Below are 12,983 nucleotides of genomic sequence, written 5' to 3' on the forward strand. Positions count from 1 at the left end.
TCTATTTGACTGCAATGAGAGGGGGTCCCAGTTTGCATCCATTTCTGAAGAGGTTCCTGTCTTGTTGGAAGCACAGCCGTGGTGACAGGTGTTTTCAGAGCCCCGTGTGGAAGCTTCCAGAAGGCTGGTTCTCCATAGTGGGGGTGCGGGTGGTGTGAGAGCTTCCAGAAGGCTGGTTCTCCATAGTGGGGGTGCGGGTGGTGTGAGAGCTTCCAGAAGAGTACAGTAGAGTATAGTACAGTACAGTAGAGTATAGTAGAGGCATCATCAAGTACTCATCACTGATGCAAACCAATTTCTTAGTTACTTTTTTTCAAAAATATTTTTGCAACTTGTTTTCAAAACTTAAAAAAAAATACAAAAAGATACAAAAGAAGTAAACATTTTTTTTCTCCTAAACTGTCTTCCATTTTTTTTCAACCTCAAAAGGATTTTCGGCAGGCAAAATATGAGCTTGCCAAAATGTACCCCCCTAGTAATTATGAACAAAATGTAACTGAAGCATTTTTCCATTTATATTACACTTTGATCAGAATGTTTAGGAACTCACAAGCAGTAATCCATGACCTCCTGTTTCACACACATATAGTTGAGGTGAGACACAGAGGCAATATTCCTCTTTTCAAACATCAACATGGGAAACATAACAGAACACACTAATCAAATGAGGAGAATGTGTGTTGAGCTTCATAATGTGTCATATAATGTGTCTCCAGCTTCTTCTACCCTGGTGCAGCTTCAACCGTCACACCTGGAGACAAGATGATCTTCACCCTGCTGATCCTTCTCCATGTCTGCATCCTGACTGTGGACTCTATGGTGGTGAGATGCTGTTGTAGTCACACCGTGGTTAAGAATTGTAATCTTAATTTAAGATGCTGCCCTGTTACTGTGTTAGTGTATGTATGGTTCTAAGCAGGCACGTTGCTAGACATAGATCTCTACTGGGGTACAGGCCTCTACTCATTATACGTACAGTTCAGAGACACCAGTTTGATTTCAGCTTTGGTGGGGACATCAATAGTTTATACGACCGCGTGGTAAATCAAATAGGCCTATACTGTTTTTTGAGTTTCAGGTAATAACATACGTTGGACTCATGTTGTTATTATGTTTGAGTCAAAATAAGATGATCGTTAGGCCTGTTACTGAGAAACTGCCTTTAGTTTTGTGATGTGTGTGCGCTGCAGTGCCTGTTATAGCAAGCACAGAGGAGAGCGCGGGCATGGAATTCTGCAGCATCAGTTTGTTTTTTCGGTTAAACTGCGTTGATTTTACAAGCGTTGATTGGGGTACTGCGTTTCTTTTTCCTGGATTATCAGTCTAAATTAATTTACTAATAAAGGAAATTGTTAAAACGGTTTTTAAAACAAATACAAACCCCGGTAAAACGGGTCTAGCGACGCCACTGGTTATGTGTGTGTTTGAGTTTATTTGAGTGAATGTTTAACCAACAGAAATACAGATGAAGAAAAACAAAGAGGATGTTAAAAGATGTAGCATGTAATCAGTGCTCTGTTTGTGTTCCCTCTGTATAGATCTCTCCACAGAAGTCCGGCATCCATGAGTGGGAGGGGTTTCCTTTGGACATGGCCGATGAATCCGTTGATGACATGTATGAAGGCTGTACCTCAGAAATGTATAACAAAGTAAATAATTATTTAGACGAGGAATTAAAACTAAAAAGTACAAATTTCAAACCAAGCTGGGACATGTCTAAAGCCATTGCCAAGGCCTCCTATGACAAACGAGAGTGTGTTGACGAGAAACTTACATTGAATCATTTCTATGCGTTATTTACTTACACAGGTAATACATTGGTTTACAGTGAATTCACCAACGCAGTAAGAACTGATAAAAAAGTGTACACAAGTCTTAAAATTCCAAAGTTCAATTTCCATGCTCTGCATTTCCTGTTGTCTGACGCAATCCGTCTCCTCAAAATTAACCAACAAGCCTCACCTCATACCGAAGAACACATCTTAGTTTTAACGGTAGAATGAATACTGAAATGCGTTTTGGAGGCTTCGCTTCCAGTTCGAGGAGAACGAACCTGAAAGGTTTTGGAAACACGTCATGCTTTGAGATAAAAACGTGCTACGGCGCTTATATCAAGAAATATTCCGTACTTAAACATAAGGAAGAAGTGTTGATTCCGCCCTATGAGACGTTCAAAATAATTGAAAAAATTGAAGGTAGAGACAACATTTTAAATTGTGATGTTCTGTACAAACTGACAAGTACTGAAACTAAAACAAATTTGAACTGTAAAGTAGCCAGTCAGCAAAGCAAACTCTGGAGAGGCAAATTGTAGAGCTGCACATGTGTATGCCACTGTTCCACAACACACATTTTAAAGTGTTTTACTTCATGTAGGTTACTTAAAAAAAAAAAACTTTCTTTGGGATATTTTGCAAATAACTAATCCTAATAACTATTTAGTCACGTTGTTTCTAGTTGCTTGTAATAAACAATTATGTATTTTAAAATGACAAGGCTCATCTCAGCTTTAATGAATGTGTCATCGCTTATTGATTTAGGCCTGAACATAAAAATGTACCGTTTTGCATTTGCAGTGCAAACCTTCAGTTATTTTTCATCAAACATAAAATAAATAAAATAAATATATTTTTGTAAAGTTTCAAGAGGTAGTGTGGTATTGCATGTGTATGTATTATAATGTATTGTGGGTGATAAAGGACATGTAGAACCTGCCTAAGGAGACTGTCGTGTGACATCTACTTCTGGATAAGTGGCCTACGTCGTTGCATCTACTTGTGGATAAACATTCAATGGTTTAGCCAGTTATCCTGGCAAAACATGTTGCCTAATGTCCTTTATAGTTCTTTTTAGTTCTTTGTAAGGTGCGATTAGGAAAGGCCTGTGTCACTAGTGTAAGTCAGAGGTTACAATATTACCAAAGTGTGTAATGCCATGCAACTCTGAATGAGGAAAATAAGAGGAGCATCAAAGCAATTTCAAGGAGCCCTAAATACCTAAACACAAGCTATGTAGCATGTAGTGTCCTCTATCTGTGCATACTATTTACCGCCCTTCATTCCTGTATTCTCTGTCCAGTCTTCTGAGATGCTTAACTTGAGTGTATCAGACACCTGCAATTTATAGATCTATAATAAATATATTGATTTTGTCTTGAACTTGTAGGCTACTTGGTGATTCACTTCATTGACTTTGTACTTATATTTGTTTTGTCATTTTACTTTCATAGCAATTGGGTACTATCTAATACATCTTCAGTATTAACCCTATAAGTTTGTCTGCAGTTGTGAATTATATACCAATACATTTGATTTGATTTGAATGACTTTAGTATTCATTTGTAGTGCAAACTAAGGTGTATGTGTGTTCTGACCTATTTGTTCCCCACAAGGCTAGTTAAACAAGGACACACAAACACAGGGGCAGTTTTAGGTACGGGCCGACCGGGCAGCCCCCCGCGGCGCCACGAAGATAGGGGCGGCATTTTCTGCAATTGTGTTTCTTGCGCCCTCTGCTGGCCCAAAACAGGTATTGCGATTGTGTTCGTGCCACTCGCTGTGTGTACTGTGCATAGAGTTAATATAACTAGAGTAAGCTACTTTTGTCTTCCAAGATGGCGTCCCCATTCATTTCTATGAAAAATGGTCAGTGGCGCAGTGAGGCAATCGAGAGCGCGAAACTGGACCGCGCCACTTCCGACTCTTCCGGTCTAGCTTTAAACAGTGGCTCTTTTTTTCCCTAGCTCCAAGACCTTGTGCACACTTGCAACTAGATGTACACGTCATACTTTGCGACAACCAGTCGCGAGCATAGATTTATATGGTCGCCAGCGTGTGAGCTAAGGCATTGCAGTGGCAGAATGGGGTACAAGTCCGATAAGAATCAGACATGATGCAAACTTTAAGGAAATGTATGCTGTCACTGTATTGTATTCCTTTCACTTGGTTCTTAGAAATTGGCTATGGGGCTAAAAATAGGGCTATTCTAGATGGAACTCATCACATATGTTTTTCTTTGTGATATGAGTATGATTTCCAACGCATTGTATCAGATGAAATAAACTGTTAACATGAACAGCTCCGTTGTTGTTCTCGCCAGACAAAGAAAGCTTGGGGGGGGGGGGGTGTAGGGGGGGGGGGTTGTAGGGGGTTGAGCTGGTTGAGGGGGTACATCATGCGTGCGGATTGTGCGGGGCACCTCCCAAGAAACAGACACACTCTCTAAGCAGTTCTTTGGAAATGTATGTCTGGTTCACATCCGTACAATAAAGAAATGCAACACACACACACACAGGTTAGTAGGTGAGTATCTTGGTGAGAGCAGTTCTCTGGAAATATGACTCACCAACCCACAGAGCTGACCACACACAGACACACTAATGTGTCTCGGCACACACAAACACATGCATGATTGACACACACATGCAAGAGTGAGGTACACACACTTTTGTGACATTGAGGTAACGCATTAAAAAATGTATACATTCACAAGGTTATGGTTGCTTCAGAGTTGACAAAGACTTTAAGGCATCTTTGACACAGAAAATTGCACTTTTGTCTTCTTGAGGGGTTTTAATCTCAGTTAACTCTGCTATGCAAAATGCTCTTGACACAAACACACACACACCGTATGGCATCAAATGTTCCACAAGATAAGCTGCAACCTAAAGGGATGTTGGGTGTTCCAAATATGTGTATCTGTTTGTTTGTGTGGCCTTGTTTAACTACCTTTGTGGGACCAAACTGGTTTGAACACACACACACCTTAGTTCACACAACAAATGAATATTAAGGTCATTCAAATGAAATGAAATGTATTTGTTTATACCGGGGGTACTCACTCAATAGGCGACCTCCGGATACGGAGACGGACCCAGACGCTAGTGATGGGAAGTTTGGATCATTTTACTGACTCAGTTCTTTGAATCTCGTTCAGTAAAATGAACGAGTGGCCCAAATACGTCCACTGCTAACATTTATCATATTCTCATGTATATGGGGGCATATGGCTGAGCGGTTTGGGAATCAGACTATTAATCATAAGGTTGTCGGTTTGATTCCTGGCCGTGCGTAATGACGTTGTGTCCTTGGGCAAGGCACTTCACCATACTTGCCTCGGGGGTAATGTCCCTGTACTTACTGTAAGTCGCTCTGGATAAGAGCGTCTGCTAAATGTAAAAGTATATGTAACCGAGGGTTTCTTATATTGTCTATACTCTCTAAACTTGAAAATAAAGTCACAGGCTTCCAATGCCCGAACTAAGACGGCACTGCACGTCTCACGCCAATGCCAATACTCTCCAGTCGCACCGTGAGAAACATATCCCCCCTTTAACACCACTTCCTGTCTTTCTCGTCACAATAACAAATGTTTTCTGTAACTTCCTCTTAAGCTTCAACTGAGAGGTTACACAATAAAATATCTTACATATATGTTAGTGCATGTCAACCAGAGATATTATTTTAAAAGAAAATGTGTTTGTGTCAAGAGCATTTTGGCTCGTTTAGCAGAGTAAACTGAGATTAAAACCCCTGAAGAAGACAAAAGTACAATTTTCTGTGTCATGTATGGCTTTAGGTCTTTGTCGACTCTGAAGCAACCATAACCTTGTGAATGTATATGTTTTTAATTTGTTACCTCAATGTCACAAATGTGTGTATCTCATTTTTGCACGTGTGTCAATCATGCATGTGTTTGTGTGTCTGTGTGTGGTCAGCTCTGTGGGTTGGTGAGTCATATTTCAAGAGAACTTCTCTCACCAAGATACTCACCTACTAACCTGTGTGTGTGTTGCATTTTTGGATTGTAATGATGTTAACCACACAAAAGAACTGCTGAGAGTGTGTGTGTGAGTGTGTCTTGCGGGATTTCTTGGACAAGTACATAAGTAGAGCCCGATGACAGTTTGCTAAAGACCCCGATACTCCGTCACCCTGGTAAGTTCACCTTCAAAATCAAAGTCAAATTAAATGGTGTGTGTGTGTGTGGTGTTGGATGGGGGGTTAAGGCAGAAGTAAAGGGAATACTTTCTATTTGACTGCAATGAGAGGGGGTCCCAGTTTGCATCCATTTCTGAAGAGGTTCCTGTCTTGTTGGAAGCACAGCCGTGGTGACAGGTGTTTTCAGAGCCCCGTGTGGAAGCTTCCAGAAGGCTGGTTCTCCATAGTGGGGGTGTGGTTGGTGTGGGTTGTGATGGCCAGCCTCTGTGTTTATCTGGAGCTGCACTGGCCGGTTCTTATACGCTGCTTTCTGCCTGCCTGCATGGCCAGGACTCGATTGAAAAAACAAGCGTAGTACAACTAAGCAAGTTACACAAACAAATACATTTTGAATTAAAAGTATGGACATAATTGGACACAGAAAAATTATTTGCGGCTTATAGCTGTCTATATTACTTTCTTTCTTTTCTCAGTCACACATACTTTTTGGTGGTGTATCTATGTTGATGGATACCTGTAGTTGTGTCTCCAGCTTCTTCTACCCTGGTGCAGCTTCAACCGTCTCACCTGGAGACAAGATGATCTTCACCCTGGTGATCCTCCTCCATGTCTGCATCCTGACTGTGGACTCTATGGTGGTGAGATGCTGTTGTAGTCACACCGTGGTTAAGAATTGTAATCTTAATTTAAGATGCTGTCATGTGTGTGTGTGTGTGTGTGTGTGTGTGTGTGTGTGTGTGTGTGTGTGTATGCTTGTCTTAAAGTTTGTTTGTAAAAATGTGAGTGAAGGAGAGATGACCAACAGGAAGACACTTGAAGAAAAACAAAGGGGTAGATAAAAGATATAACCTGTTATCAGTGCTCTGTTTTTGTTCCCTCTGTGTAGATCTCTCCACTATCCAACGTGTCCGGCGTCCTAAAGCAGAACGACATCCCTTTAGACATGGCCAATAAATCAGTTGATGACATGTATAGAGGCTGCGCCTCACAAATGCACAATAAAGTAAATAATTATTTAAATAGTGAATTAAAAAACAAAACGTTCAAAAACATATGGACCAAGTCTGAAGAGTGGACCAAATTTAAGCTAAAGTACAGGAGCAACAAGGATCTCAAATTAGATCATTTCAAGGCTTTATATTGTTACACATCTATTAAACAACATTTTTATAATAATTTCGTGACCGCAGTAAGAACCAATGGGCCAGTGTACCCAAGAGGCTTCAGTTACCACGCTATCCACTTCCTGTTGTCCGACGCGATCCGTATCCTCAAAAAGAGTCAACAAGAATGCTTCACCACAAACCGAAGAACCAAAGACACTTTTAACGTTCAAGGTAATACTGAAATTCGTTTTGGATCCTTCACTTCAAATTCGCTCCAAAATAATCTGGTTAAATATGGAGAGCAGGATTGCTTTGAGATTAAGACGTGCCACGGCGCAAACCTCAAGTGTAATGAAGTTAATGATCAGGAAGAGGTGTTGATTCCGCCGTATGACAAGTTCAAAATAACGGCAATTGAACACAAAAAAAACATTTTAAATTGTAAGAAATTGTACAAACTGACGAGTTCTGGAACTAAAAGCAATTTTAACTGTTTGGCAGTACGCAGAGCAAATTCTGGAGGGCAACATCTGAATTTGAAAGCTGCAGATGTGAATGCAATTGTTCAACCAAATGCATTTTAATCTTTTTTATCCATGTAGGGCTACTTTTCTACTTTCTTTGGGAACTTTTGCAAATTACACATTTCCAGTTGCTTGTAATAAACAATGATGTATTTTATAATGACAACGTCAATCTGTTTAAATAAGTGTAAATTTGAGTAGTTTTTGTTATTTTTCTTCAAACATGTTCAATTCATCTACAATTAAAAATGACACTCGAGACACATTTTACAAAAATATAAGTTCATTTACAGTCATTTTTACATTTCGAGACAAGGTGGTGTGGTACTGCATGTGTATGTATCATAATGTCTATCTGTCCGTCCTTCACTCCTGTATCTTTCTGTGTGTCGGTGCGTCAGCGAGAGTGTGAACATCCTCTACATCTTCTCGTAGGTGAGCTCATGTCCACAGGAGGTGCACGTCTTCTTGTAGAGATCCTCTTCCTCGTCCAGCACCTCCTCAGGTCCATACTCATGCTTGTGGAGGCTGGTGTCCTTAGTCCACATACTGCTGCGCACTGCCCTGCGTAGCTCTACACACACACACACACACACACACACACACACACACACACACACACACACACACACACAGACACACACGCACACACACACACACGTATAAATCCTACAGTGATGCATGAGCAACAGAAGATAAACTAGAACTTTTCTCCAACCAGATCTAATCAAACTGTATCAACCAACCCTAACAAGCTGACCTTTGACTTTCTTGTTGAAGCGTTTCTGTTTCTGGACCTCTTTGTTTTCCTCGCGTGTCTCTTTAGCTTCATCGAGGGCCTCCTCTGAACCCCACACCTCCATACACCTCTTCTCTACCTGGACACACACATACAGGAGAACAGAAACAAACACACACACACACAGAGGAGAACGGGAACAAACACACACACACCGAAAAACAGGGACACAGAACTGAGTGAAAGGAATTGAAGTCTGAAAGGATGCAGCAGGCTGTCTGTGAGATGCTACAACACACACACACACACACACACCTGCAGCTGGAGGTAGAGCTTCATGTCTCCCCAGTGGGGGTTGTGGGGGTTCTTCCTCAGCACGAACCTGAGGGGGGGCTCCCTCTTGTCCAGGTCACAGTCCTTCAGCAGGTACTGCTGCTTGGCCTCCGTACGGGACACCAACTTGTGCTTCACGTCGTTGTCTCTGGGGGTGGGGGGGGGGGGGGGGGTGATGTGGAGGGAGGGGGTGAGGTGGAAGGAGGGGTGAGTTGGAAAACAGGAGAGATGGAGGGGGAGAAATGTGAAGGCAAAGGGTTCAGGTGAGGGGAGGTGATAGAGATGGAGAGCAGAGGAAGAGCAAAAGGAGTTTCGAGAGATACGTGATGGTAAAGACAAACAAATCAAATTAGCAGGGTGCCAGGTTTGATCAGGAGACGTTTTAACGCTTTTCCAAAAACTTGGACATTACCGGCACTTGTCACAGACAGACAGGTCAAAGCTGTTACTAAGGTAGGAGTCCATGAAGGGTTTGTCACAGTCATCACACACCAGGTAGTCTGCCTCTATCACAGGAGCTAGGGGGAGAAGAGCAATTACTTATCGTTGTCAAAGCTCTAGGAATGACATTTGGCAAGACTGAATTCGCTTATTGCTAAGCAAATGTATAAATGTAAAGCACTGCAGGTGCACCTAATTGTGTAGTGTGGTATGCCAGACCCATTTAATACTTTTGTGAAATAAACCTAAAAAGTATCCTATGTTTACGGTTTAAGATTCCATTCGTTTGCACCCGGCAACTTGAGTGGTCGCGCACGGATAATTCTTTGAGGGTATCTGTACTGTCTTGCCTTTAGAACTATATGGCAGAAAACAACCTTTAACAAAACAACACGTACTGAAGTTGTCCAAGAATATCACTCTCTTCTATTACCTGGTTGGTGAACCACTTTAATAACTCTCTGCTCTTGTTCACCGTCGTCATCTTCGTCAATGAAAAATCCCGAACCAGTATCGATAGTTTTTGCCACTTTGGCCGAAGTTGCCCCTTTAACGACAGCGGAGCCTCGACTTGCCAATCGGGCTTGTCTGAGCATCAGTGCCCGTTGACGGTTCCGTTCAATTTTTGCTCTAACAGCGGCGGATAACTCCATGGTCTTGGTCACATTTTTGGGTTCCAACGTAGCAGCATCCACCGACGGCTCAGGCAGATCCATTCTGTTAGCTACAATAGACAGCTAGTAATAGGCTATCTAGCGTTAGCGTCTCGAGCGTCTAACGTTTTCAGAAAACGTGCGGTAATTGTTTATTGATTCAGGATTTACAGGTTCCAAGACCCTGTTAATTTATTTTTGACAGTTCTATTCAAAGTCCTGGCTGTGGGGTTATGTTAGTTTGCCTAGCAATAACAGTACTAGATTCACTGGTTGTACAACAGCTTGCTTCCGGTTTTACTTTGTTTTTATTCTTCAAAATAAAAGCCCCAACAATGTGATTTTCTTTGTTTTTATCAGTGACAACGATTAGAAATTACTATCTAGCTCAAGAAAATATTTCCTCTGACTGATAAAAATGTGTCTAATGGTTGTGTAAAAACAAGTTATTTTAAAAACAGTCATTTGAACGGAGTGGTTTGTTTCCACAAAAGTTTCATTGTAAAAAAGCTTAACATTTTTGTATTATATTGAAGAATATTCCGACGCACGTTGACTAACTAAACCATTAAATGGCGTCTTTCTCTTCCGATTGCACACCCTTCACTTGTAACAGCAGCGCTAACTAATTAAACAAGCACATTTTATTCCACACCACACCAGTACGGACACATACTGATTCCGTTGATAATTTTAGTTTACATATTAATGAACAAAGGGCTGGGTTAGAGTTAAAAGCTTTCACTACTGGTAGCTTCCTACTACCTGTTTAGGGTCAATACAATAGATGACTTGTCTCAACCATCATATATTCAATGTAGCTGCCTGTAGATTCATAAACCATTGGAGTTTAATCTCACAGCTCTGTGAGTAGGCTACAATAGCTATCACTGTTGGGTTAGAATGTTGTTTTGTAATTTTTTACAATCATGTAAAAGTGAATTTTATGGTAGAAAATCAGTAAAATCATGTTTTGAATTTGTAAAGCCATTGAATACTTAATATTGAAATGTGAACACTACCAAATTTGTTGGTTTTGAAAACCACCTCTTTAAAATTGAAATATATTTCAATGTAAAAAAAATATCTGATCCAAAAATTAAAGGTTCGGAAATTCAGGTTGCTGAAATTCGAACAATAAAATTCAGATCCCCAAAATGTCATAAAAAAATGTAAACTTTAGAAATTCAAATCGAACAATAATCCGGCTGCTCAAATTTGAATGCTGAAATTCAGAACCAAAAAGTTTGATCCCCAAAAAATTTGAGCCGAAATAATTCAGATTGCAACCTCCGGGATACCAAGAATAGATAAGGCAATTAAGCCTGAATGCAATCAAACCATCTCACTTCTCTGAGAAGGGTCCAACTGCAGATCTCTCTGCTCAGGCCTCTCTCATCCAGGTGTAGCTGCAGATCACTCATCCAATCACAGCCTGGGGTCTGAGGAGAGAGGTCCGGTCTGAGGCAAGCAAAACCTTGGTATCCTGGATGTTGCAATCAGATTTTTTTTGGCTTTAATTTTTTCGGCTAGGATATTGGCCTATTGGCCAAGAAATTAGACACCAGGTCAGATTTAAAATTTACATTTTTATTTATTAGCATATGACACTTTATACAGAAGGACTGATATAATGTTGCAAAGGTTTTAGGGGGGTTTGTTTTTACAGTTTTATTCATGATTAAAGTAGTAAATGATTATGATTGTATACAGTATCTTTACAGGAGATACAAAAGTATTGACCTCTATTGTGACCCTTCTGACCTGAAACATATTGCTGACATGTTCTCTATATTAATTCATACTTTACTAACAGCACTCGCATAGGAAACCATGGAAACCATTCGAAAACAGCTTGGAGTTTGAAGTGTACGTGTGGCTCTGGCTCACCTATCTGTGGTTGCTGTTTGAAATAAAGGTAAATATAACCATTTTGATTATGTCCTCTAAAATGGTTGCACACATTCTACAGTAAAATTATTATCAAAACTTACTGAGCCCAGAGTTTTATAAATATGTGATGCGATGAGTATATTTCTCATACCACCTTTTATAAAATAGCTTTTTTCTATTTGGAAACTGAATTTGGGCTGGTGACTCATCCATCAGTCTGATCAAAGGTTTACAACGGTGTTATGTCATATATTAAATCTGGAATGAAATTCTGTCCACAACTCAAGCTCCTGAATAATATTTTTCTATAGAAATATTGGAAACAAAAAAAAGTTGCAATTGGATTTAATTGCTGATCCCTTATAAATCAGAAAGCAAAGTTTCTTATTTTGTATATTTGATAAAATGACTGAAAACAACTTTGAAAATAATATAGAATAACAGGTCTCAATCTACTTGTGAGCTACACTAGAAAGTGGTATTTTCTGGTTGTTCTGACATCATTATTGTGTGTTTTTTACAAAGGGTAAAGCTTGGGTAAAGCAGGGAAGGGTGTATTGCATTTATCTTATACAGTGCTGTGTGAATGTCACCATAAATAAAAAAAAAGTGTTATAAACAACACAAGTAGTAACATAAATGGATGCACCTTAGTTGTCGATGTTGACAAGTCTGTGAAGATAGGGTTGAGGACTTGGGGAGGGATTCTTATGACATGTTATGTCTATCTAAAATTAGAAATACAACATTTATAATTATTTAATTACGAATAGATGATCTGTCCCACAACAGCACAGACGATAGGTTTTGTTCAAACTTTTGCAAAGGAAGACCTGAGAAAATGACATACTAGGAAAATAGTAAATCATTGTGGGACACAAATACAATACAATCAAAGCAAAAAATAAGTATTAATCATGGAATGATGTTTCTGAATAGATTCTCCTATAAGTTAACGTTTGCAAATCGCAACAATACTAATGATTGGAAAACAAAACGATCACCGAAATCCTTTCCTGTCACATGGTATACTTTGCAAGAAGCCCCAATAGTGACGAACCATGAAAAAATGACCTCCATTTTGATGAAGCGGAAACACCCTAACCTGCACCCAAAGTATACGTTCATATTGACAGAACTAAACTACTTGAGAACAGAACAGAACATGGCGTCCGCAGAAACGCACCGCGTCACTGGACGTCGCCGAACTAGCATTCTACGATAGTTTGCGTCACTGAACCATCGTAGAACATGAAGTTATAAACATCTCGTTGTCTGCACCAGTCCTCCTCTCTCCCTACTCTTCAATTCCCCCCTCATTCTCCTGTCTCCCCCCCCCTCCCCCTTTTTGTGAC

At 40.2% G+C, this 12,983-nt stretch overlaps 2 protein-coding genes and 1 long non-coding RNA gene across 4 annotated transcripts; 1 reads left to right on the top strand and 2 right to left on the bottom strand.

The window, feature by feature from the left end:
* Nucleotides 1-5,847: 5,847 nt before the first annotated feature.
* On the top strand, nt 5,848-7,749 carry LOC124484599 (erythroblast NAD(P)(+)--arginine ADP-ribosyltransferase-like). Of its 2 annotated transcripts, none has more exons than XM_047045581.1 (3): nt 5,848-5,936; nt 6,460-6,577; nt 6,826-7,749. In XM_047045581.1, the coding sequence occupies exons 2-3, from the start codon at nt 6,518-6,520 to the stop codon at nt 7,627-7,629; spliced, it is 864 nt and encodes a 287-aa protein (XP_046901537.1). In that variant the 5' UTR covers nt 5,848-5,936; nt 6,460-6,517; the 3' UTR covers nt 7,630-7,749. The 2 variants fall into 2 exon arrangements, with proteins under 2 accessions (XP_046901537.1, XP_046901538.1); XM_047045582.1 differs by having other exon boundaries at nt 6,472-6,577.
* On the bottom strand, nt 5,930-6,870 carry LOC124484618. The gene is made up of 3 exons (XR_006957987.1): nt 6,789-6,870; nt 6,454-6,569; nt 5,930-6,271 (listed from the first exon to the last, which is right to left on the bottom strand). It is a non-coding gene; the product is annotated as an uncharacterized LOC124484618 (long non-coding RNA).
* An 81-nt stretch (nt 7,750-7,830) lies between the features above and the next one.
* Nucleotides 7,831-10,030, bottom strand: xpa (xeroderma pigmentosum, complementation group A). Its single transcript, XM_047045588.1, has 5 exons — nt 9,516-10,030; nt 9,054-9,159; nt 8,624-8,789; nt 8,330-8,447; nt 7,831-8,143 (listed from the first exon to the last, which is right to left on the bottom strand). The coding sequence occupies exons 1-5, from the start codon at nt 9,796-9,798 to the stop codon at nt 7,989-7,991; spliced, it is 828 nt and encodes a 275-aa protein (XP_046901544.1). The 5' UTR covers nt 9,799-10,030; the 3' UTR covers nt 7,831-7,988.
* Between the last annotated feature and the right edge of the window lie 2,953 nt (nt 10,031-12,983).

This window comes from Hypomesus transpacificus, chromosome 22 (assembly GCF_021917145.1).
Source record: "Hypomesus transpacificus isolate Combined female chromosome 22, fHypTra1, whole genome shotgun sequence".
Lineage (NCBI taxonomy): Eukaryota > Metazoa > Chordata > Actinopteri > Osmeriformes > Osmeridae > Hypomesus > Hypomesus transpacificus.